We start from the raw sequence: 25,199 nt of genomic DNA on the forward strand, positions 1-25,199 counted from the left end.
TTCATTTCCCTTGCCTTTGGGGATGTGTCGAGTAGGAAATTGCTGCAGTTGAAGTCAAGAAGGCTGTTTCCTACTTTCTCCTCGAGGGTTTTTATGGTTTCCTGTCTCACATTCAGATCCTTTATGCATTTTGAGTTTATTTTTGTGTATGGTGTAAGAGAGTGGTCTAGTTTCATTCTTCTGCATGTTGCTGTCCAGTTCTCCCAGCACCACCTGCTAAAGAGGCAGTCTTTTTTCCATTGGATACTCTTTCCTGCTTTGTCAAAAATTAATTGGCCATACATTTGTGGGCCCAGTTCTGGGTTCTCTATTCTATTCCATTGGTCTATGTGTCTGTGTTTGTGCCAATACCATACTGTCTTGATGATGACAGCTTTGTAGTAGAGGCTAAAGTCTGGGATTGTGATGCCTCCCGTTAAAGACAAAGAGATTTTTAAGAATAGAGATTTGATTTAATAGAATCAAATGTGACAAATTTACAAAAAACAAAACCATAAAAAAGAAAAAATACATTAAATTGAACAGGCAGTGTCCCCTATTACTAGTGTATAGAATACATGTATCACTAAGTAAAAATAAATACATAAGTGTATAAATAAACGCATAAGTAAATAAAAGCTATTCTCGCAAATTTCCTTTAAATGAATATGAGAGGCTATACATTTCCAAGAGATTTTTTTGCCACTAAATTCTAATTGTTTCTTTTAGAGTCATCTGACCGATTGTATTATAGTTGGCTGAACTTCTTGACCTACTATAATCAGCATAATGAAGAAAATAACTTCATAATGATGAAAACAGCATCCACATTGCACCAGGATTATCTGGCAAGCACTTTCTACACATAAAATTTGGGTGGCTTGTGCTGGCCTTAACTCCCAAATCTACATTGTTCCTAGATGCAGTGGAGCCAACAGATACAATATAAATTCCACAAAGTATCTATTAGAGATGACTCATACTCTGCATGGTGAAAGGGCCTTTTGTGAAGAAAGCACTATTTAGCTTCAATTATGAGAGCATTTATCACATACTCTTTATGAGCCAGGCCCTGTATCTAGATGCATTTTTCAGAGAGCTAACAGACTAACAGATATAGAGCAAAGAAGTAACCATTTATAAACTCAAAGTGTGTTTAAATCCAAGTGAATGCTATGGTTTAATATGGAAGAGAGATCATATGAAAGAAGAGATGAAGTCACCAGTGGGCAACAGATTGCAATCTTAATCTCCTGAAGTAAGAAGTCCCTTTTTAAATATATTTGTCTATTGGACAAATGGAGAGACACAGACTCTGCAAGGTGAGTTTGGCTAGAAATTCCTACAGACTTGTACCTCAAGGCCCAACATGAAATACATTATTTTGAATGGAAACTAAGAGCCAGAAAACATAGAGATATTTGCCCTCACAGTCTGGATGACCAGACGGCTCCAACCAGTACCATTCATAGATCCAGGTATATGAGGGTCCTTTAGTGAATTCCTTGGTCAAGGTCTTAGGAAGCCTTGTACTTTGCAATACTTTCCTTGGAATTTTCTATCATCCCTCTCTGGTGCCTGGGAGAGACTGGGGCTGGCAGTGCTATCTGGGCAGGACTCTTAGCCAAGATTTGGACCTGTGTGGGTCCAATCAATCACTGGAAGCACTGATTTTTTTTAAGCTTTCAAACCCTAGGATAAACCAGGGAGGCAGTGCCATCTGGGCATGATGCCTGATCCAACCAAACCATGTGGATTTGAGTCCCCTGTTTCTCCTGTTCAGAATGTATACTGACTCTCTACCTTATGCTTGGGGTCAACCAGATATCCCAGGGAGCCCAGACTTCTACCCATGAGGTTGCTCTGGAACACTGGCCTAACTCTGTTTCCAAGAGGGTGACCTGACAAGTCAATTACTCACTCTTGATTTATAGAATGATACTGTATGATGTTGAACCACCAGATCATTGTCCTGCTGATTTGAGGTTACTCAAAATGTTTATGAAGAAAGGAAGCTAGAAAAAATACTTTAGTAAAACACTCACAGGAGTGGTCCTGTGTCCAACAATTTCAGTACCTTGAAAGATCTCGCCAAAGTAAGTGTGCTTAGTGATAGTGCAGAGAACTTCATTGAGGGTAAGGATTTGGACTTGGCATTTCATTGCACAACTAGTAGGTGGCCATTGACAAAGTGATAAGCAATTTATTTTCTGAGTAATCCACTGAATGATGAAACTCACTCCTTGTATTCCTGAGAACCTTGTGCCATGAGAGGATGGAGCTATTGATACTTGCTTCATACACCTTAAAGACCTCCTGAAGATTGAGTAACCTCTTGCTTCCACAAGCTAGTGTTTCCTATCAAGGGCAGTCTTGTATTTTAAGGACACATTAGAGGATTTTCTTATCATTTAAGAATGCTTAGAATCCTTATTACCTGCCCAGTATATACCAGTTGCCCTTTATTGGTACTGTCTTCAGTTTAGAACCACTGGTATATATAGAGCTGCCCAACAGAAATGTAATTCAACCCCTAAATGTGAATCCCATATATAATATTACCAAAGTAAAAGGAGACCAAATGAGATAAATTTTGATAATTATTTGTCTATATATCAGAAATATTTCAACATGTAATCAATATAAAATTATTAATTAGATATCTTATATTCTTTTTTGCACTACATTTTCAAAATCATATGTGTATTTTATACTTGGAACACTTTATGTGCACTAGTCACATTTCAAGTGCTTCATAGCCCTGTATGACTAGTATATTAAAATATTGGTATAGATGAATAGGTAGACATTCCTAAAACCCACACAGCATATGAACCCACTACCAGCTGGGCAAGAGTTCTCCAGAGTTCAAATATCATTCATAAAGTAAAAGTTTATAAGCTGGTTTGATTGAGATCATCCTTACCAGTAGGCAGAACCTGAAATTGGGTGGATCAGTTCTATTAAAGAAGGTTCTCATCCAGAAATGTTTTAACTGGGCTAAAAACATGCACATGACTAGATTTTTCCTCTTGCTTAAAGGGCACCATCCTACATGTGATGCTTAAAAATAGTTGTACCTACTATGGCCATGTCATTTTCTATTGGCATTTTGAAACAGGATGTAGCCATAATTCTCTATTAAGTGCTCTGTTCAAAGGATATTAGGTTTTGAAGTATTCAGAGTATTTCCAAGCTCTTCGTGCTTTTTATTTTTATGGTTTTATTTATGGGAAACAATTCTAATATTTATTTTCCTGGGTCTAGTTTTGATTTACAATAATCTTCTACAGCTTTCTTTATTTCCCTCCCAGAACTTTTATTTTTTTTAATTTTATTTTGCTAATTAAAATGTTGGGTTCTTGAAAACATGTAAGTAATAATTTAGATGTTCTTCTTTGCTCAGAAAAAAAATAAAAAGCCTGATTCATACAACCACTTGGTGGTTGAAATGTCTCATTGTTTAGTTAATGGAGCTACTTCATCAATTTCTATGTCCCCATCTGATCAAGAATTTGGTAACTTTTAAGTAAATCATTCATTTTCATTTTCATTTACATTTCAAGAAGACAATTTGATTGTTATTTGCAGACTGTGAATAGTAATTTATGAATATACAATAAGGCAAGTACACTGATGAGAGATAAAATATTTACACCCTGTGAATAAATGGAAAATCCCACATTAGAAAGGACCCCAAGAGTCCTTCAGTCAGCTGTTGGATGACTTTCCTAATGTTACCAACAATGAAATTTTTTCATAATAAAAAATTTTTAAGTATTAATTGCACATGTGCATAATTGAATAAAATAAATTTTGTCCTTGAACTGAAAATTATTGATTAGGCTTAGATAACAATCAATTGTGTTTCAATTAAAGAGGACTCTTCTTTTCCTTGGAAGGTTATGTATATTACATATTTTTCAACACTAATAAAGATGACACTACACCAAATACTTAGTGGCTTGCTGGGTAAAAACCATTTTTACCAAGATCTTTTGAAGATACAGTTTTTTTTCCATATATAATTATAAATTTTACAAAACAAAACAAACCTGCCAGAACATATGAAGTTCTGGAAGTAAAGCATATACTGAGGGATGAAGGAGTCAGCCAGGTGAGGAAAAGAGGATGCCAGGAGCAGGATATGAAAAATCTTTAGAAGTCAGCAAATGCCTCGATATTCTCTTGATTTAGAATTGAAGACATGTACCCAGTTGTGTTCATGGGGCTATCATCTATCCCACTGTGTATCAATATGTTAAATTCTAGGTGTTGGGGAAAAAAACTCATGCACTACACAGATATGTGCTCTTCTTTGTCATAAGAAGAAAAAGAGACCTTGAAGCTTGTATATTCCATGTATATTCCATGGACGGCATATTCCATGGATTATGGATTCTATTTCTTGTGGTGTGCATAGTAGGTCAATATTTACCTTTCCTTTCCATTCTCTCAGTGTACGTTTATTTATGTACCCATGCCATTTTATGCATGTTGGGTTGGCAGTATAAGGACTATCTAAAAAAGACGTGTGATGCTGAACAGTTGATCAAATAACTTTAAAAATTTATTTTCAGAATTGACCCAGTTTATCCAACCTCATATGAACAGTTATTTCTTCACAGGAGGCTTTATGGAGACTGAAGCTGCCGCTCAGGAGTCCCTGGGGTTGGGCAAACTTGGAACTCAAGCTGAGAAGGATAGAAGACTGAAGAAAAAGTAGGTTTGGAGATTTTCTTCCTCTGTTTTCTAACTTGTACTTACTGTTTATCATTTGTGGGGAATTAAAAAGACAGTCGTTGGAAACAATAGACTAAGGCCACTATTCTAGTATTCCCTGAAACTACTCAGTGCTGGAGATTTCTGGTTCTACTGAGCTACAGTTTGAAATAGATGTCCACATCTCTGACCTGTAGTAGAAATCAGGTTTCTTCTAAGAGACCAATGCATTGGTTACAAAATTCATATATCTTTAAAATATTTAAATGTAGCCTTGTAAGTATGTGATAAGCTATTTGATGTGAAATTCAGTGCTGAATTGGTATGATAAAAGGGAACATATACTATCCAACTTCGTGTTTCCTCTGACAAAGTATCTCCTCTTATACCCGGAGTATTTAAAAGAATATTTCCCTGACTGATTGAACATAAACTTATTTTAGACCCAGAGCAGATTGTTTTGCATCTGGCAGGAAACTGATAGTGTATCTTTTCATTCACATATATAATATGCAACATTTAAATGACTTGCAAAATTGGCAAATGTTGAGTCTTAGCAGCTGTTAGAAAGCTAGTGGGTCTATAAATAACATATTTTTCAGATACCAAGTAACATTTGCAGCAATGAACTAGTACCTGTAGAACATGTTCTTTAAAAGCCAAATGACTTCTTTATTCCAGAATCTATTGGTTGGTTACTTCTTTTCTTCTCTTCCTTCTCATATACTTACTACATTGTGTTTGTAGTCCTTATGTTTATCTTCTTTCTTATGAAACAATATTCATTGTCCTAGTCATCATTGTGGTAACAGATATGCTCATGGGTTGTAGCATTTGGGAAAATCAATTGACTTCATATTTTACCTTCTCATTTCCTTTACAGATGTTTACTAATAATGAGGAAATACAGACTTGCAAGTTGTAGAAGAGCTCACTAGCCTAATTATTTCACTAATTTTATACATAGTCAAATAATATATATATGTATCTCCAAATTTGTATAATATTAAATTTATATATACATATATATCCAAATTTAATAGAAATATTATGGAGAAAAAAATGGCCTTGAGAACATTATTTCTTGAATACAACCAAATGCTCAGTTCCATTCAATACTAGTAGATATTTCTTTTTTCATTCCTGATCACTCAAAAGTATAATTAAATATTATCACACTCTGAAATCTCTTAACTTTATTTAATATGATCAGGGAATTTTTTTCAATTTTATGGCTATTTACTGAGAAAACATTCTTCTAAAAAATCTTCTCTTTTGATAGATTTTTTAAAATGTATTTCAAGTATAAAGAACTCTCAATTTTATTTATTCAAAATTACTTTAAATCTAAAGGAACAAGAGTAATTAAAGCTTAACCTGGATAATGAACTTGTTTTATATCACTTAAAGGATAATTTTCATTTCTCCTATAATGAAATATTTACATGTAATGGCAATTTGGCCTATTTTCACATTGCATACAAGGATGATATTGAGACAAACCACATAGTTCATTGGTTGTTTATGGAACCAAATTAAATGTGCTTTTCAACAGTCACTAAAATTAAGCATTCCAATTATGCAAGATTTAAACAGTAATATATTTAAAATTTATCTCTTACTATTGGATTGACTTAATATTAACTTTATGGAATTATTTCTCAATCCTGACTATCCATATAGGCTTAGAAAACAATGTTGATTCTGGACTTACTTTAAAGACTTTACTGTACTTGATTTTTGAGTTTTATTTTTGTAATATGTTTTGGCCAAATTATAATTTTATAATGTGTTAAGTAAAATATTTGTCTTTAATATTAAGAAGAAAATTCTATAATAATATTTCTCATCGAATAATAGTATTTGGGTTAAAATGGATACAGCAATACAAGGCAGAGTTGGTTAATAGGACCAGAGTATTTCTGGTATTATTTATTATTCCATGTGTATAAATATTAACCAGTATTTATGAGATGTATGTAAGTGCTAATACTTATTCAGGACTTAAATGACACGATCCCCTAGTTTCTGGATTACCAAATTCTCATGTAATGAGTTTTATAAGGTAGACAAAATAAATTATTTCATGTTTATTATCTTTCAATGTGGAGAAAAAAATCAAATAAAAACAAAAACAGAACAATTTCTTTCAAAATGTTTAACAATTATAGGTTTATGTGCATAGTCATAATGACTGTGGCTTCCTACCAGGTGTTTATCTACATTCTATCCATTGACCAAGCCAAATGATATTTCTAGGATGAAGTACTTAAGACCTATATTCACTGCCGCAAAATTCCTATGAGAGCTTCCTTAGTCTCAATGAGAATAAGCAGAGCTGAAAAAAAAACCTTATTTTCAACTTTACTAGCATATCAGGTATCTACAGTTGACAATCTGTGGATTTAAATTTAATTGAGAAAAATCTTATCTAAAGAAGTTAGTTATGACACATTTTTTTAAAACCATATGTGGAAGATACTTACAGAGAAATGCATACAAGATAGTCCAAATTCTTGCAAAGTTCAGAAATCTGTAATGTTGGCATTCTCAAACAAAGGTCTAATTTGACGCACATTTGCCATCCAGTATACTAAACACACATAGATTAGAACAGTTTACTGGATCTGTGTCTCTACTTCATTCTACTTTTACTTTGCTTTGTGATGTAGGCATTTGTTTTTCTTATGTTTCTAGTTATTTTCCTATGATCAGAAATAGGAATAGGACAATATGGCATCTGCTAAAGCACCCGCTGCTCAAGAAAATCTTGGCAACTTTTCCCTTTCTGAGTTGTGTAACCTGAGTTACCATTCAGGTGCTATGCCATCGGAAGATGGTCTCACCGAGGCCTGAAGTCGATCTACAATTGTTCTGCCTAGTTTGCTTTTATTATGCCTTATCTTTGTTGCACTTTCCTTTAAAGCTTTAATTACATTCATTGTTCGAGCAGGTTTATAGAGGGTACAGTAAATACCGACAATGATTCTGTCAAACCGAAACTCATCTAGTAATCCTTTGAGTACTTCACATTAATATTTTCTGGTCTTCCCCATTAAAATTTGACCAGTTTTTCTGTAGTCTCATGGTATAGCTCTCCTAATATTTCAGCTTTGAGTCACTTAGTACTCTCAATATGTTCTCTTCATATTAAATTTGCGATTCTTCTAGTTTTCTTAATATGGGCTCCTTCCGGAGTGTCACTGCTCTCTGAGATCTTGTCCATCATCTTTTGTTTGCTTTAGTGGACTCCAGGCACCTTCTCTGACTTAATACATACTAAATGGCATTACCATTTCTAACATTCACATTATGAGCAACTAGACCTGAGAATTTCACCTCTTCCCTTTTGTAATGGTCACCCTGATATTTAAGAACCCATTTCCCTTTCTTAGCTCTCCAGCCAATATTTTAATCTAAGGCCTACAGCTACTTGCTCAAGATGGCCAACTGAAGTCAGTCACGCAAATACAAAAGGTAACTGTGTGACATGATAGAAACGATTGCAAGATCACAAACTTACATGGTCTGGCTCATAAAAACCTGAATTTCTTTTCACTGTTTTGTCTGAGCATAATATTTTTATTGAGGTATAATTAACGTAAAATGTGATATTAATTTCAAGTGTACAACATTCCAAGTTGAGAACCTATCTGATGATAGACAAAGGAGTCAAGCAGTTCGAGATCAAAATGTCAGCTTTATTACCAAACTGTTAGAATATGACTTAAGTATATGGCAAGAAAAAAGGGGGGGTCCTAAAACTGAAGCCTAAAATTCAACAAACTTACCTGACACAGAAGAAGCTGGGTTGTCACAGGGTTCCAAGACACACAAGTATAATCCCCTCTTCTCCTTAAAAATAGCACCTGTAATATGATTTTGTAAAGGTGTCTCTCTAGAATCTAGAACTACAAACTCACAAGGAAGGAAATGAAAGTTTAGGTCATTAGCATCTAAAAGAGTTTATAAAGTATCAATGTTAGTGAATTTGTATTCATATCTCATCATATTTCTTGTCTTTATTTTCCTGGAATATATTTAGCTGACAATTTCCCATATCACCATTTCTAAAAACATGATGTTGGGCATGTGGCAACCTTCCTGAATCCTTAGAGATCTGGAAATATATTTTACATCTAAAATTAGTTGATAATGGCCAGAAATATAAAACTATTGGTATAAAGCAATTTTCCCTCAAAACTTTAAAGCTACTCCTCTTCTCACTTCTAGTTATATCCAATGTCAATTAATTGTCACTTTTGTATATAACTTGTAGGGTCTCTTTTCACTCTCTCTCTCTGAACATGTTAAGATATTTCTCTTTGGGGTTCAGAAATATCATAAACATGTTTCCATTCAAATATTTTTGTTTCATATTTTTACTTTATAGTTTCAATCTGAAGACTTGTTAATCTGGACTGTTTTACATGTGTTGACTCTAGAAATATTTTATTTTTAAGCTCAACTCTAATTCCAAGAAGCTTATTTTTTTAGACTAATGAGATTAAAGATGAACTTTCTGTTTCAATAGTAATACACCTAACTCTCATGACAATCCTTGATAGTCAGTGAGCATATTTAAATTTACAGAATACTCTGTGAATGGATACATATCTCCAGATATATATGTTCTGAAGTCTTTATCTTAATTTTTATCTGCTAATTTTTCTCCATTTTTACACTATATAATTTTTTTGAAACATACATGTATACTGAAATCTTTTGTATCTTGAGACCAAAACTGAAAAATAAGTTAATACACTAATTTATCATTTTCCCTCTTTAGTTATAATATAGGTATTATTATTATTATTATTATTATTATGTTAGATATGCTATATTCTTCCAAATGAATATCATTGCTAAATGAATATGGATTTGAAATCAATTTTTCAGCATCATTAAAATAAAATTAACATTCCAACTCAGCTATCAGTAGCATCCTCCAGAGAAGTGGTTTTATACTTGAAGCATGGCAGTCATAGTTAATCACTACCAATGAATCTTTATGTTAGAACTTCAAAGACATAAAAGTGAAGCTCTATAGATTTAGTTAATTTATTTCCATTGCAGTCCTAAGGGTCTTCCTCAGTGCATAATCTTTAATGTGTTTTGAGACAGCACTTTTAATCTTTGGCATTTGGAAGGTTCAGAGTTTGCATATCTCTAAGTAAAATAAATATCACTGAAAATATTCATAATTAAAGGTACCACATAAATTCCACAACATTCTCTCACTTAATAAATATTTATTAAGTGTCTGTGTGCCAAGTTAAACTTATAAATGAGTTGCATTCTAGAGGTTAATTTGTAAGACGTGTTGGAAACTTTGAATACATTTTCTTATTGAAGTAGTGCTATATAAATGGAAGGTAAATGTCTTTGCTTCCTCTTCAAAAATGTATTTTATAAAGCCTGTTAAAGGAATTGAATCTGACTAGATAAAGCAAAAGTGAGAATTCATGGTAGGTTATTAGAGTATCAGAGATTTCAGAAACAACAGAGCCAAGACACCTCCAAAATTTCAACAATATGAGATTATGAAATATTCTGTAGAGTATTGTCAAGAATTCATATTTTGTTTTTTTAATGTTTATTTCTGAGAGAGAGAGAAAGAGAGAGAGAGCGTGAGCACAAGTGGGGGGGTAGAGAGAGGGAGACAGCAGATCCAATGTGGTCTTTGCACTGACAGCACAGACTCACAATGTGGGGCTCAAACTCACAAATAGCAAAATGAGACCTGAGCCAAACTCAGATGCTTAACTGAGTCAGCCATCCAGGCACCCCAAGAACTCATATTTTCTGTTTCACCTCATTCAAAATTTTAAAAGCATGTGATGGCTTAGTGTGGAACAGATATTTGTACTTGGATCAATCAGTTATAGTCATAGGTTCATTTCATACAGACATGACTGCAGGAGAACATTCTGGGGACTCAACTCAAAAAGGCCTACCAAAGTAAAATACTTTAGAAACTACACCTAATGTTCTCAATATTTCTCTGGGGAAATGTATCTTGATTTCCTACTCAAAACTTCACAAGTATGTCTTCTCTACCTGCACTGAGCTAGAGCTATCAGTGCCTTGCCATCTGGGCCTATATAGTCCTGTCTGGCTCCAACCGTGGACAGTTGTAAAAATTCCCTAAACCTAAGAAAATAATAATACCAATAATAACATCTGAAGGCTAAAGGCCAAAATGCATTGATTTTTTTTAAGGAAAAATAATGCTAAGGAAAATCAAAATGGTTTTTAAAAAATTTTTAATGTTTATTTTTGAGAGAGACAAAGACAAACCATGAGCAGGGAAGGAGCAGAGAGAGTGAGACAGAATCCAAAGCAGGCTCTAGGCTCCAAGCTGACAGCAGAGAGCCCAATGTGGGACTCGAACCCACGAATCGTGAGATCATGGCCTGAGCTGAATTTAGACTCTTAACTAACAAAGCACCCAGGCACCCCACGAAGTGTTTTTTAAAATAACTATATTTAGATATTCTTTTTATTTGGAAAAGGAAAAGAATTCAGAATGAATAAAGCTGCTGTTTTGAGTCAACAGTGCAATGTTCATAGATTAGAATAAGTAGAATAGAGTGCAGTATAGTCTCTATACTTTCTGATCAGGGGAAACACTTTTGACATGGAAAGAGTAAAATAAAGATTAGTAACAAAAAATTAAAAGTTAAGATAGTTACATGTACTAGAAAAATGAGTGACCTCCTTTTCTAAATAAGCCCATACCATTTGTCTTAATGAAATATATCCTACATTAATGGAATACACAAATGATCATTTTTTACTCATTCACTTACTGCCTATTATGTCCCCAAGAACTGTGTTAGACACTAGTGATATTCAAATAACACAGTTCTGTTTTTCAAAGCACTTGTAGAAATACAGACATGAAAACAAATAATTGCACTTAGATATTTCAGAGGCCATGATCATTTCTCTAAATCACTAGTCTTTGAACAGAATAAAAAAGTGCCACAAACCTAAAACTACCTAATGTTCTTATTTCAAAGTCGTTCTCCAAGCCAAGGAGTGCTCACCTCATTGTTAGTTTCCACAATAAATATATAATATTTATTAGATTATTTTTGACTAGTAAGAAAGGCTATTATTAATTACCAAGAGTAAACAGAGTCCTTTAAGAATAAGCTGTGCCCTTAAACTTTTCACACATTTTCTACACATGTAAAGGAAGAAAAGTGCTGTAGAAACACCATTTATTGGGTTCATCAAGGTATTTAATTTACTTCTAAACACAAGATTGTATTGAAATGAACAAATTGGATTTATAACTGATGAAACCATTGCAGTCAAAGGGGCTGAACAAAAGAATTGATGAGGACTATGTAAACTAGAACATAGCAGACTCAGCACTTTTACAAGTGACTTAAATAAGGGTATCAGATTTGTGGAAGAATGAAGCTAGAAGGCATAGTTAAGTTTTTAGATAAGTTATTTTACTTAAGGAAGACCAAATCTAGCAAGATAAAGTTTAATAGAGGTGTTTATAGAATTCTACATCCAATTTTATGACACTGCTTTCTGGTTACTTGTATATGGGGGATATGGTATGCATGCAGGTATAGAGGGATCTTAACTGCAACTCCTAAGATCTCTCTTTCTGCAAAAAGGACAAGTTAGCAATGTCTGGCAAGGAAGTTAATGATTTTCAATATCCATAAAAGCAATGGATAGGGCCAGAAGTCTATGTACTGCTCAGATTATAGCTAGATATTGTGTTAATTTCCGGGAAATATACTTTAAATGGATATATTCAAACCAGCATGTGTTCCAAGGAAGATGACCAATGCAGCAAGATTATATCAAACCACGTCTTCAAGGTGTGCTAGGAATAATTAGGAATGTATGGGGTATAGACAACAAAGATCCAGATTATGCCAAGAGAAATAACAATCAGATGTGTTCTTTGTGGCTTCATGCTAAGACTTTGGGCCAGAGGTCAGAGATTGTTACAGATAAATTTGAGCTGAGTCTAATTAAGAACTGTTAGCAATCACAGATATGAGAAGAAAGAATTAGCCACCTGGGAAGAGAGTTCTTCCTCATGGTTTTATCCAATATAGACCTGCCAAGCACGTCTATGTGGCAGAATTATTGCATGGATGATTCAAATTATGTGACAGATTGAATTGCATGCTCTTCAAATTGTCCCCTCCCTGGAATTTTGTGATTCTCTATATAATTCAGAAAATAAGACTCAGGAGACTTTAGGCTGGCTTTCCTTCGTTCGCTCATTCGTTCGTTCCTTCCTTCCTTCCTTCCTTCCGTCCATCTGTCCTTCCTTCCTTCCTTCCTCCCTCCCTTCCTTTCACAGTGCCCAGCATATTGGAAGTACTCAAAGCATATTTTCTGAATACTTGAATGCATGAATAGAAGCTGGGTGGGGTAAGAACTCTCAAGTAAAGAAGAAAACCTAAGAAAATAACAGGAACTAAGGCAGTGACTTCTCAGATGACCAAATCGGAAAACTAGGCTTCATCTTTGCCTTTGGTCTTTCTTGTCCTTATTCTTTCTCTGTGTACCTCTGCGCACATCTATATTCTCTTGCTCCATACTGTCTCTTTAAAATCTCCCAAATGTATTGATTTTCTTCTTTCCTTTTTCAGACCATCATAGTAAAACCATGTTACATTTTTGGCTTCCTGGAACCCATTCTTCACATTTCAGCTAAAGAGATCTATCTAAGTTATATTTCTGAACGTGCCTAGAATCCCTCAATTATTACCTAGCTTCTCTAGGATAAATTCCAGATGACTTTGTATGGCCCGTAAATCCCTGCATCATCTAGTCCCTATTTATCTCACCAGCCTTTTCTCTCTCTACTTCCCATCTTGTATGTTATTGTCTTAATATGTTAATATCTAATACTTGTTTGTAATTACCCCTATCTCCCTGGGTACATGCATTTTCTTCCCATTTTCCTCCTCATACTTTGTATAGTAATGTTATATTTATTATATATGTAATAATTATTTGATAATCATACTGAGCAGTTACAATATTCTAGGTACTATATTACATATTTTACATGTATTCTCTCTTAATTTTTATAAAGACTTCAAGGTAGATTTCCCTCCACCTATGAGGAAACACAGCTTTCCAGGCACTGTGCTGTATGAGAGTCTGAATCTCTTGAGTCTAGCTTTCCTCTAAATTATTTGGGATCTCAGGGTAAAGCTGCAATTTAAAGTATGTAGTTGCCTGTCAACTGGACCCTATATATCCTATATAGTTTGAATGGTTTATATAAGGAGTCAAAAGAGAATCCCTCACCATCTTTATACTCTGAAAAGGGAAGCATATTTTTCTCTAGAGAATAATTAGTCTGTCATCTGACTGTATCTCATCTTTCAACATGAGGAACAAATATATTCAAACCAAACACTTTTTTTTAAGACTGGGAAGAGGAGGTAGTTTCAAAGCACAAGATGTAGCTGTGTTAAAAAACTGTGGTTTTTTTTTCATATAATTGGCCACACATTATATCTCAAAGTTTGATGTAAGAATGGTAATGATCACTTATAAATAAGCTATGTAAGAAATTTAAGTGTGTGCTTGAATCAATCTTACACTATTCATTCCAGGAAAACTTAAAAAGTTAGTATTGAATACTAAGGATAATTAAGCTCCTTTTTTAAAAGAAAAAAGTCACTAATTAGGGTACCTTTAAATATAATGCTGGAAAGAAATCTCCACGTTTGTTTCCACAAATATAGGATCTTGCATAGGTTTTTTTGTAAGGTCTTTGAAGATGCTATCTCCTCCCCCAGTTATTTAAAATTAGCCACCCATCAAGCAAGATTCTCTTCTTTGTTTCCACATTTCTAAGGAGAGCAGTGGTTATCTATATCTTATTGTCAGAGTTCTATTTTGAAAACTAGTTCTATACCAAAAGATGTCCACTAAAACCATATGTATGTGTATATGTATATTTTATGCACATGTATGTCAAAATACAATGACAGGTTTTTGTTTCAGATTTTACAGAACTGAACACAACTTTAACTGGGATTGACTGAGTTAGATTTGCTAGGCAAATGAACAGAATTCTTAGAAGAATAAAACTTTCTTAACATCTTTAAAAGAGTGTCAGGAATCTCAAATTTTAGCTATTTGAAATCAGCATTAACTTTATTTTTTTCCTTCCAATTTTTCACTTAAATTTTAGTTAACATGTAGTGTAATGATAATACACTACATAATTTAGTGACTCATCACTTACATACAACACTCAGTGCTCATCCCAGCACATGCCCTCTTTGGTACCCATCGCCCATCTAGTCCATCTCCCACCCACCTCCCTCCAACAACCCTCAGTTTGTTCTCTATAGTCATGAGTCTCTTATGGTTTCCCTTATGTTCATCTGTTTTGTTTCCAGAATTCCACATATGAGTGAAGTCATATGGTACTTATCTTTCCCTGACTGACTTATTTCACTTAGCATAATACACTCTAGCTCCATTGACTGATGAATGAATATAGATGTGGTATATATGTAAAATGGAATATTACTCAGCCATCAAAAAGAATGAAATCTTGCCATTGCAATGACACAGATGGTGCTAGAGTGAAATCAGTTTTAACTTTAAAGAAAAGTTATTTCTGAAGTGCTGTGATGATGAACCATACTGAAAACTTCTGAACCATTTCCTTTCATTTTTAAAGATCACTAGAAGTATACATACTTATTTTCAATGTGTCCCATGTCTTTATATATGAAGTAAACCTGTCCATCACTCTGGGGTGCTCTTGTATCCACAGATCACCCATTCACAACTTGATATGTGTCATGGCTTCAAACCTATTTTCTAATCCAAGTCAGACACCTTACATGGTTCTGTTCTGTATCTTCTCATAACCTCCAAATCACTCTTATTCCAAAATTACTACTTGTTACTAATTCAGACAGATCATTCCTTCCTAACCATAGTCTTCTCTCAGCTTTGCTTTATCATTTTCTTCCAGTCATTCTTCTTAACTTCCATCCTTTCCCAATAAGTTGCCCTTTTCTGTTCTCTCCTTGCTTCCTATTTAGCCTAGATTCCATGTCCATGATTTCAACACACTCAAAAATTCCTTTTTTTTTTTTTTTGCTCCTCTTTCGTTTGGTTGTATCCACATGCCACTATTGCTGCCACCAATGAATTTTCTTTCTCTGTGTCTACAACTGAACACCTCTATGCTGCTGGAAAACATTATAGCACAAGACTTTGGGCCAGCTTCCTTTGGCATTCCAGCAGTACCCTGTAATTACAGTATTTTTCTCTTACCAATCTTGTTTCTACTTTCTGCAACTTTTGTTAGAGAACTTGACTGTTCTCAAACCTGCATCCTCTGTAGATGAACTCACATTCTGCCTTAGAGGGAGAGAGAAGAAGCCATCCAAGTGCCCTGAATTATTTGCTGCCAAAGTCATACTAACACTAGTCCCACAGGAAAATAGAATACTCTTTTCTTGCTTGAGTGCCCATCTCTTCCCAGTCTCTCAGTCACGTTGTAGTGACTTCTCATTTGCTCTTATACCTTCAAATTCTGCTCTCTTCTTTAAACATTCTCAGGTTTCACCTATTAAAAGAAATTATTTCTTTATTCTACATTTCCACATCAGTTACTACCTATTCATTCCCCAATCCGGTGTTAATAATTGTTTTTAAAATCTTTTCTGAGTCACGAATTGGAACCTTAAGAAGCCACAGGCAATCACATTCCACATATGAAGCTCACGTCGTGTATCATGTAAAGTGTTTAACATTCAAAGTTGACTAGTTTATAAACAAGAAAAGGTCCATTCATGTAGTAAGAGATCTAGAAGATTAAAATGAGACATCTGAACAGTTTCAGGCACCATTTTGGGGGAAAAGAAAACAGATGTTGGCTGGTAATGTCTTCTTGTGTCTGGATGTATCCTGATGTTCCCAAGGAAAACATGCCAATAATTGGATTTGATCAAATTCATTAAATGGTAACTTAAAACCTGTTCTTTTTCTGTATCAATTAAACTTGTTATTTGCCTGTTACTCACAGGGGTCTTTAGCTAAAGAACATTTATTTTTCACAGAATCTGTCTTGCTATTATCATAACCTCTACAATCTGGAGTGTAGGGAACAAGAATAATGAGGTTATGTGTTATTGTAACTGCTCATAGGAACGACTACAGAAAGAAGAAAAATTAAATACTTTATCCAGATGAAAAAGCTCTGCAAAAATATATTCCCTCTGACATGAATTTAGAGTATTTACCACAACATATGTCAGAGTTATTTGTCCTTTGCAGGACCTTATGTTTTTAAGTCATGAGCTGACCTACTTAATATTCTAAAGTGAGGTAACTGCTCAGTATTGCTTTCAGTTGACTATGGACAATCAGAAAGTTCATAAAAACTCTGAGAAATCAGAAAACTTATACCAATTGATAACAAATATATTAGAACTTTAAGCACTACTTTTTAAGTGTTTTCTTTATATTTGTATTTCTTGCTTATTTTCATGATTTCTCTTATGTTTTATATTTAAGGTGTTTTTACTGGTCTAAGTTTTCTATTTTTGAAAATGCTAGAAGAAGACATGGGGACTATTAATATTCCATTGTGTGCAGATTTAATCAACTTGTTTTATTGGAGAGCAATTCCGAAATAACTGGTAGGCTGAGAAAGATTATTTTGTCCATGGGAATAAATGCCCCCAAATACTTTTGGCAATTTTCCTGGAAAGCTCAGACGTTGCCTTTTTTAAGAGCTCATCAAAGAGTTCACAGATATGTTGATGGGAAAGCCATTTTAACAACTTAGAAACTGTCTCTTTTTGGTTTTAATTTTCTTTCTGTTCCATGTATGATGTAAAAAAAAAAGTGCCGTAAATTTCTTAGGTCATTATGGTGTCAATGTGTATGGACATTTATGTTTTTGTTTATGTGAAAATTTAAAGAGCTTCCCACAGCTGTTCTGGAGCTAAGGTCAAAGAATCTGCATTTCTCCAAAAGGCCTATTTAACAAAATAATACATGGTTTCTCTGAATGAATGCATTTAGATGAGGCACGTACAGGGTGTTCCATTGCACGTGAACCTTTTCTTTATAATGACTTAGCAATAAAAAAAGAAACTCTCTAAGTTGCCTAACTTCTGAAATATGGATTTCTGCTTCATATTTTGTTATATTTAATATATTTTATGAGTTGTAGTAAAAGTTTTATTTTTTCTAAGAATTAATCTACTGTGCTTGTATAGAACTTAAAATAATATTACCATGGCTTTTTGTTGAATTATTTAAATTCCATATTTTCCCAGTGCCACTACTATATCCAGGGAGCAAGTAGGCTACCTCAAAAATTATTTTTAAATCAATGCTCTTTTGTGATGACTTATGGTAATATTGGTGCACCAAACTAGTTTGCTTTTTCCTCAGAGCAACATTTACAAACATCTGCCAAATAAATGTTTTTATTGAAAGAGACTCAATTGGCACAAACAACATTTATTTTGCCAGTTCAAACAGAGAAGGAGGAATTATTATAGCAAGGGAAAAGAGTCATGGGATTATTTTATACTACTCATGTTCTGGTTACTGGCAAATGCACATTTATAAAAATTATTATTCTTACAGCATTTGTTATACTATTAAAATTACTTTAATTTTCTTCTTGCCCCAGATTAAGAAAATTGAAAATCAGAATTTCTAGTAATTTTGACCAAATCATGCATAAAAACTAGAACCAGATATTCTGACCCTCACACCAGCCTCTGAAGTTGCTTGCTGCCTCTGCAGGGTCTGTTGTACTTTTCCTTGAGTTCGAACAGTAGGCATGTAAGGCTGTATGAGAATCTGGGCACCATTTTGTAAATTACTGCTTCTATTTGTAAGACAACCCAGGAGTGGCCTGATGTAAAGCATGTTCTTTAATAAAGTGCCTGATTTCTTCCTGGGGTATACTAGAGGCTGGGAAAAATGTGGTCATGCATGTTTCAGAGTGGCTCATTTTCAAGAGACAGATTTACTAGTCAACAATTAGACCTGCCCTCAACCTGGTTATGCTTTTGGACGCAGTGAGTATGTGTGTCATGGTGGAATACAAAAAGACACCATGTCTTTCTCATATCTGAGCTTTTGCACATCTGAAATGATGCTCTTGTTTTATTCCATGGCTTTCTTTGGACTAAAATGTATCCATTAACATTTGTGTGCTTTTCTTTTCCATCCATCCTTCTCCATCTCATGAAAAGCACATCTGGGTAAGTTGAATGACAATGGCTGCTGAACATATTTATTTTCAGCACCATCCTTTTTGTCTTTTATCTTTAGTATTTCTCTTTTCAGTTTTAACACAAGCTGCACTGCCTCTGACCTAAAATGAAAATTGCAAAGTGTATTCCTTTCCACACTGTAAAAGGAATCATTGGTTCAGAGAAATGTTCACCCTCAAATTATGTTGGCCTTGCAGGTACTTCTGTTTCTTCAGTTCTATTAGACACATGTCAAAAGATATTCCAGACGTCATTCCCTTCCCTCAGGAGCTATGTGTCAGGAGTTAGCGCGGCCCTCGGTGAGGCTTAAGGAGCAGTTGGAGACCACTGCGGTATTTCGGACGATGCTGCGTGGCTGGGCTGGCCTGTGTGCTGGTTAGGGTTTGCTGGCTCTCCACCCGCATCCTCTTCCGGAGACAGACTTCTTTGTTAACGACTAAAACTGCACTTAAATGGAGAGGGATACATACTGGATCTTCCCCAGTATGACTTTTACACCCAGATTCCAAAGCAGTCCTTGGTTTTGGTTGATTCCTTTGGTTTTGTATGTGCTACCCATTATTTCCTTTACTACAGGTTAATTTTCAAAGATTTAGAAATGTAAACATCTCAGATTACAGTACCAAATGTTAAACCCCTCTCTTTGAACTAAAATTAAAACATGTTAATTATCTATAAGTAAGACAAATTGGGTTTCAAAGTAAAACAAATAATGCATAACACTTATGAAATATTTACATTGGTGTAAATGTTTGCATTGGTAACATGGTGAGCTTTTAAAACACTTCTCTTTGGGAAAGGTATTGCTTTTAAATTGAAAAACATATATATATATGTTCAGTAAGTAAGATGTCTCCAATGATGTGCAATTATCCAGGATGCTATGGAGAGTGCCATTAATTGGCTATATAGATATTTTATATACCAATGCAAGGTCATGTATACTGTTGTATTGTTTAGTTCATTAGTATGGTTTATATTTGTTAAATTTTTCTAATTTTAAGTTCTAGTTACTACTACTAATTATTTAGTAATGCAGAATTTACTTCAGTTAGGATAAATTATGATATTAAAGAAAAGTCTTGTAAGCGTTCTTAAAAATTCAAGGCAAGCTGTGGTTAGGGTACTATTTAACTGTGGTAGTCAAATTTGTAAGCTCTTTATAAACATAATGAATATTCTAGATATTAGATTTAAAACATTATTTTCATGTCATCATGTAATAATCAGTGTTCTGTCTTCCCATGGTTTTTAAGTTTCATGAGGAAAATAATCCCAAGAAATAAAACTTCATTTCCCCTTCAATTTTGAATTAAATATTGAAAAATAATATTTGCATGATGCATGGTCATTTATGGACTTTAAGAAACTGATGGAATTGTCTTCATTCTAAAATTCGAATTCTTGTCGTCTTGTACATGCTCCTGGAATTTAACATTTTAGGACTTTAAAATCATTTCCCTGGTAGAATTGCTAAAAGAAAACTTAGGAGGTTAAAGTGTCAGGAGAAGGTACTACAAATTTAGTGAAGATGGGATATTCGAGGTGGAAAGTTCATTCACTGAATTAGGAATCAGAAGGTAGGAATGGACATCCCAGCTTTTCATTTGCTTCTTGCAAAGTTACTCTTGAGTAACTGACGTGTTCTCTGTCCTCACTGATACTGCTGTCAACTTCCTGCACCTCAGAAGAGTATCAAAAGATATGTATAGCCTCAGAAGCATGAAAACTATAAACTTCAAAATCTGAGTTAAAGAGGGCAAAAATTAGATGAAGCACTAAGACAATCTAGTCTAAATGGTATCCAAATAACCTGAAAATTATCAGTGTTCCTCCAGTAAGTCCCACACTCACTGTCAGGAAGTGTCTAGGGAGAACAGACCACAGAATCTTTCAAAAATGAAAGTGTTTAATGGAAAGTAATACAAGTCCCTTTAGTTTTGAGTAACAGCATGAGTGATTGTATTGCTTCATCACATTTCTGTGTGTGCGTGTGTGTGTGTGTGTGTGTGTGTGTGTTTATACCTTTTTGATGGCTTTGAAACTGATTAAATTAAAATAAAGTGAGGAAAGAAATTATGTAAATCCCAACTCAAATTCACAAATAAATTAAATCTCATTTCTGAGACTATGCCCTCCATTTCAGAGCAGCTTGAAGAAAAAAGGTTTCAATATAAAAAAACTTTGGTTTTAATGTAGTCAAACTACTTCACTTCCAAACAACCTAGCATGTGTTCTTTGAATCTAAATAAAAGACTACTTAGATGTGTAATGGAGTTTCATATGCATTTCATGTAAGATATGCCATAATAGGATACACACACATACAAACACTTGCACACACACAATCATAGTAAGCTATGCTTTTAAAATCAAGTCAACCTTGTTAATGTTGAATTCAAAACTTTTAATTTTATGGAGCTAAATATGTATATTTAGGCAATCAATGTTCTGAAGCAGCTGATTGGGATTTGTGACATTTCTGTTTAGAAAAATTATGTTAATTAAGATATACATTTTCAGCTTGCACATGTTAGAAAAAATGTGGGTGGCACCACATTTTGTTCATACTTGCTGACCAGAGTTTCAAATAGTTTCTCAAATATGTAATGTTGATTTTCATAGAACTGATCAACAAGTCTATATTTCTGGATGATAGACTTATAGCTCATCGTCTGTTTGGAATTTGAGATCATAGCCTACTTACCCTCCTGACTTTGAATTTTGATAGAACAATTAATACTGGTGTGAAATGAAGTATAAATAAATTTACTGCTAGCATTGTGTAAAGGAGATTTAGTCTCTGGCCTATACTGTTAAGAAGTGGATTCAACTGTCAAATTATTTTGACTTATGTTTTATCTTGGTTCTTATCAAGACATATATGTGTTTCTTTTGGTTACATCAGTAACTAATTACTTGTCATGTGCCACAGTAAATTAATAAGCCCTTAAGATATATTTTTCAATCAGAGAATTACTTCGTATTACAATTGTACAAAATCAACTGAACTGACACAAATTGCAAGAGATCCAGCTTGTCCATCCCAATTAGGTCATTGAGACCAGCCTCGCTTCCTCTGGCAGAGATGCAGAACCCGATATTAGGGAGGAACAAGAGAAGAAAAGACAAAGCTCCTTTTGTATCTGAAAATGTTGACAATTAAAGGGTGTGATAGTGAGGCGGTGAGGGGGCAAAGATTATATTATCCAGGAGGTCAAATAAACGTGTGCCGCCTCCAAATATAAATGAACCACAAGAAAAGAAGAGTGGGAGAATACCATTTTATTTAATACTAACAATGAAGATTTTTAATGTAATCAAATTATTGCAATAAATTTATTCTCCTTTTTCAGCTACAAAAAATTCAAAGATTAATTAGCTAAGGAATAGAATGGGAGTTAAGAAAGTTAACTCCGAGGCCAAGTTTTCTGGCTCTGCCACTACTGACTCTGCCCCAGGTGGCTTCTGTTCTTCAGTGTCCTCATCTGCAAATGAGTATCAGTATGTATCTTATTGTTGTGAAGCTTAAAGAAATTATACATACAAAGCCCGTATGATAGGGTTTCACACAGAATGTGAGATAATGCATGTTAGCTATTGCTATCGGGGATCCAAACCCTAATATGTCTACATCCAGAACCTTGGCTCTTTCAAACCGTGATATCATATCTCAGAAGAATAGAAAGTGGTTTAAATGAAACAAGAAGTCCCATAGGAAATATATGTTACAGTAGACACTATATTAAATTCTAATACTATATAAAAATTACATTTAATGCGTTTTTAAATTTTAAATGAGAGGTATAAGTGCAATAACTGGAGTATACACAAGTTATAATATTTGTGTAGAAGAGAGAATTAATTCTGCCTGGGAGAGGGCTTGTAACCTTAACAGGAAGGATAAAGCATTAGCTCTGCCTGAAGGACAAGTATGAGTTTGCTCTGATTATGATGCAAAGAAAGATGTTTCAGTCAGAAGTAAAAGGGAGATAAAAGTCATGGAGGGTCAAGTAGAATGAGGTATTGGAGAAATGGCAAGTGTTTCAGTACTGATTGAGCAGAAAAGTCTGGAGAGAGATAGGGCCAGATTGCTAAGGGTCTTTTTCATCATGCTAAGGTATTTGATCATTATTTTTAGGACAACGGGGAGGTTTTTAAGTAGGCAAGTCTTAATAAAAATTTGTATTTAGGAAGTGTGAACTGGGAGCTGGAAGAAGTATGGGAGGGAGAGGGTACCAAAGAAGAGACAGACAGACTCTGGGAGTCCATTGCCATGACCCGCAAATGATGAGAATTTGAATGAAACCTTTGGTAGTAGTCACTTTACAAAATATCTTATTTAATGTTAAAGAGTGCATGTTTTTTTTCTTTCTGAACAGCCAGTATAGGTAACTGCTAAACTAAATGCTTATTCCTTTTTTAAGATGCGATGCATAGTTTGATGTTAACAAAAACAAAATACTTATAATTCATCCTATGCTCAAAGATCCCAGGTGGTTGTCAACATTGAGAGCTTTGTGGATTATGGTATAACAGTCACTCAAAAGATATTCTTGGCTAGAGCAGGTGAGGAAAAGGGTGATGCAGTGGAAGAACAAGATCTCATCTCAAGGACTTTAGAGTTTGGAGTGGGAGATGACACGCACATGTGTCAATAATCAATCAATAATCTCTATGAGTGATACTGACACACTAGAAGTTTCCAGATTTTGAAGGGTAAAGAGTCCTTGTGGAATGGGATTTTCACAAAATGAAAGGAAGGGTCATAATTGAGGCAAACAGTAAGATTTTGATAGTTGAAGAATGGAAAGAACTTATCAGCCCTGGAAAATGGTACTTGCAATGACAAAATTAGTAATGCACAAATTATATGCAAAAGTAGGTTTTCAGTTCTGGTTAGAAGTAAATGAATATCAGAAAGGTAAGTTAAGACTAAACCTATTTTAGTATTCATAATGCAGGTTGGGGGTTATACGTTAGTAATTGAAAAGCCATTGGAAAGTTTTTAGAGAACAATGCTATGTCAAAAGCAACACCTCACATTTATTAGCTGCTTCCTTTGTGGGAGGCACTATTGTCATCACATTACATATTTAATTACATCTCATTTAACTTTTATTGCAACCATCTGAGGTAGGCACTAGTATTGTCAGCTTCATTTTATAGATGAGGAAACTGAGGCACAAAGAGGGAAGTGACTTGTCTGTCAGCTAAGAAGAGAAGGCACCAAGAATCAAGTCCAAACCATCAGACTTTAGAGGCTGCTCTCTTAACCTGTTTTGCTCTCACAGCAGATTTTTTTCTTGTCCTGGGGTGCTGAAAGGGTTAGGGAACTGGAGAGAGGGACCAATTAAAGGGTTGGAAAAAAAAAGAAGTATGGTGGTGGCAAAAATAGGAAGTAAAGGAAGATGAAATAGAAAATATGAAGGGGAAATTGGCAGGCATTAAATGGAAGGTGACTGAAATGGCCATCCTGAGTGACAGAGCAAAGGGAACTGTATAGTATTCAGACAGTCATATCACAAATTGGCAATCCCAAAATAGCATTGGAGGCTAAGTGGTCTGAGATACAAAGTCTATTTTCACTGACAGTGATGAGCCATTCATGTTGAAAGAATATGAGAAAGGAGACTTTACTGGCCCTATGGTCTATGACTTTTTTGAGTAATTAACGAATATTATTTCTCAGGGTTTAACATCCTGGTGAACTTTTTGATTTATAAGTTGTATTCCCCTACTGTGAGGGCATGAATACAAGGTCTTTTCATACCCCAAGATAAACCAAATTTGTTAAGTAGTCAAACATCTGATTTTTATAGACCTTCCATGTACCAAGTTTTGTGTTTAGCAAAGAATAAAACAGACTGAATATCAGAGTTAACAAAATGTTAAGAGTACTCTCAGTAAAAATGCTTAGTAAAATGCATTAGTAAATGTTAAAGGTACTTAGTAAAATGTTAAAGGTACTCTTGGTAAAAATGCTTATACTAGGGGGCTTATCAGAAGATGTAGTATTGCCTCAGAGACAAAAAAAGAATGTCTTCAGAGAAATATTTTTGTATGTCTTGAAAATCAAGATAAAGTGAGTGGGGAGACAAGGCACAAAGAAATGGGCAAAGCCCTTGATTCATGTACATCTTTAGACACTCTTGATCTTTTATTCAGAAATCCTTGGGTCTAGTTATTACTAGGGTGTCCAGCCTTGTTCCTGTCCTCAGATCA

General features: G+C 34.4%; 1 protein-coding gene across 8 annotated transcripts in view; it reads left to right on the forward strand.

The window, feature by feature from the left end:
• Positions 1 to 25,199, forward strand: part of PPFIA2 (PTPRF interacting protein alpha 2) — a 463,512-nt gene that overhangs the window by 398,105 nt on the left and 40,208 nt on the right. For 4 of the 8 annotated variants that reach the window (XM_029954962.1, XM_029954964.1, XM_029954963.1 and 1 more), the window contains 2 exons: positions 4,608 to 4,701; positions 18,954 to 18,962. In XM_029954962.1, coding sequence (XP_029810822.1) covers positions 4,608 to 4,701; positions 18,954 to 18,962 — 103 coding nt within the window. The remainder of the gene's footprint in view (positions 1 to 4,607; positions 4,702 to 18,953; positions 18,963 to 25,199) is intronic. The other 4 variants (XM_029954965.1, XM_029954966.1, XM_029954968.1 and 1 more) reach the window with 1 other exon arrangement.

The sequence above is a fragment of the Suricata suricatta genome, chromosome 10, assembly GCF_006229205.1.
Source record: "Suricata suricatta isolate VVHF042 chromosome 10, meerkat_22Aug2017_6uvM2_HiC, whole genome shotgun sequence".
Lineage (NCBI taxonomy): Eukaryota > Metazoa > Chordata > Mammalia > Carnivora > Herpestidae > Suricata > Suricata suricatta.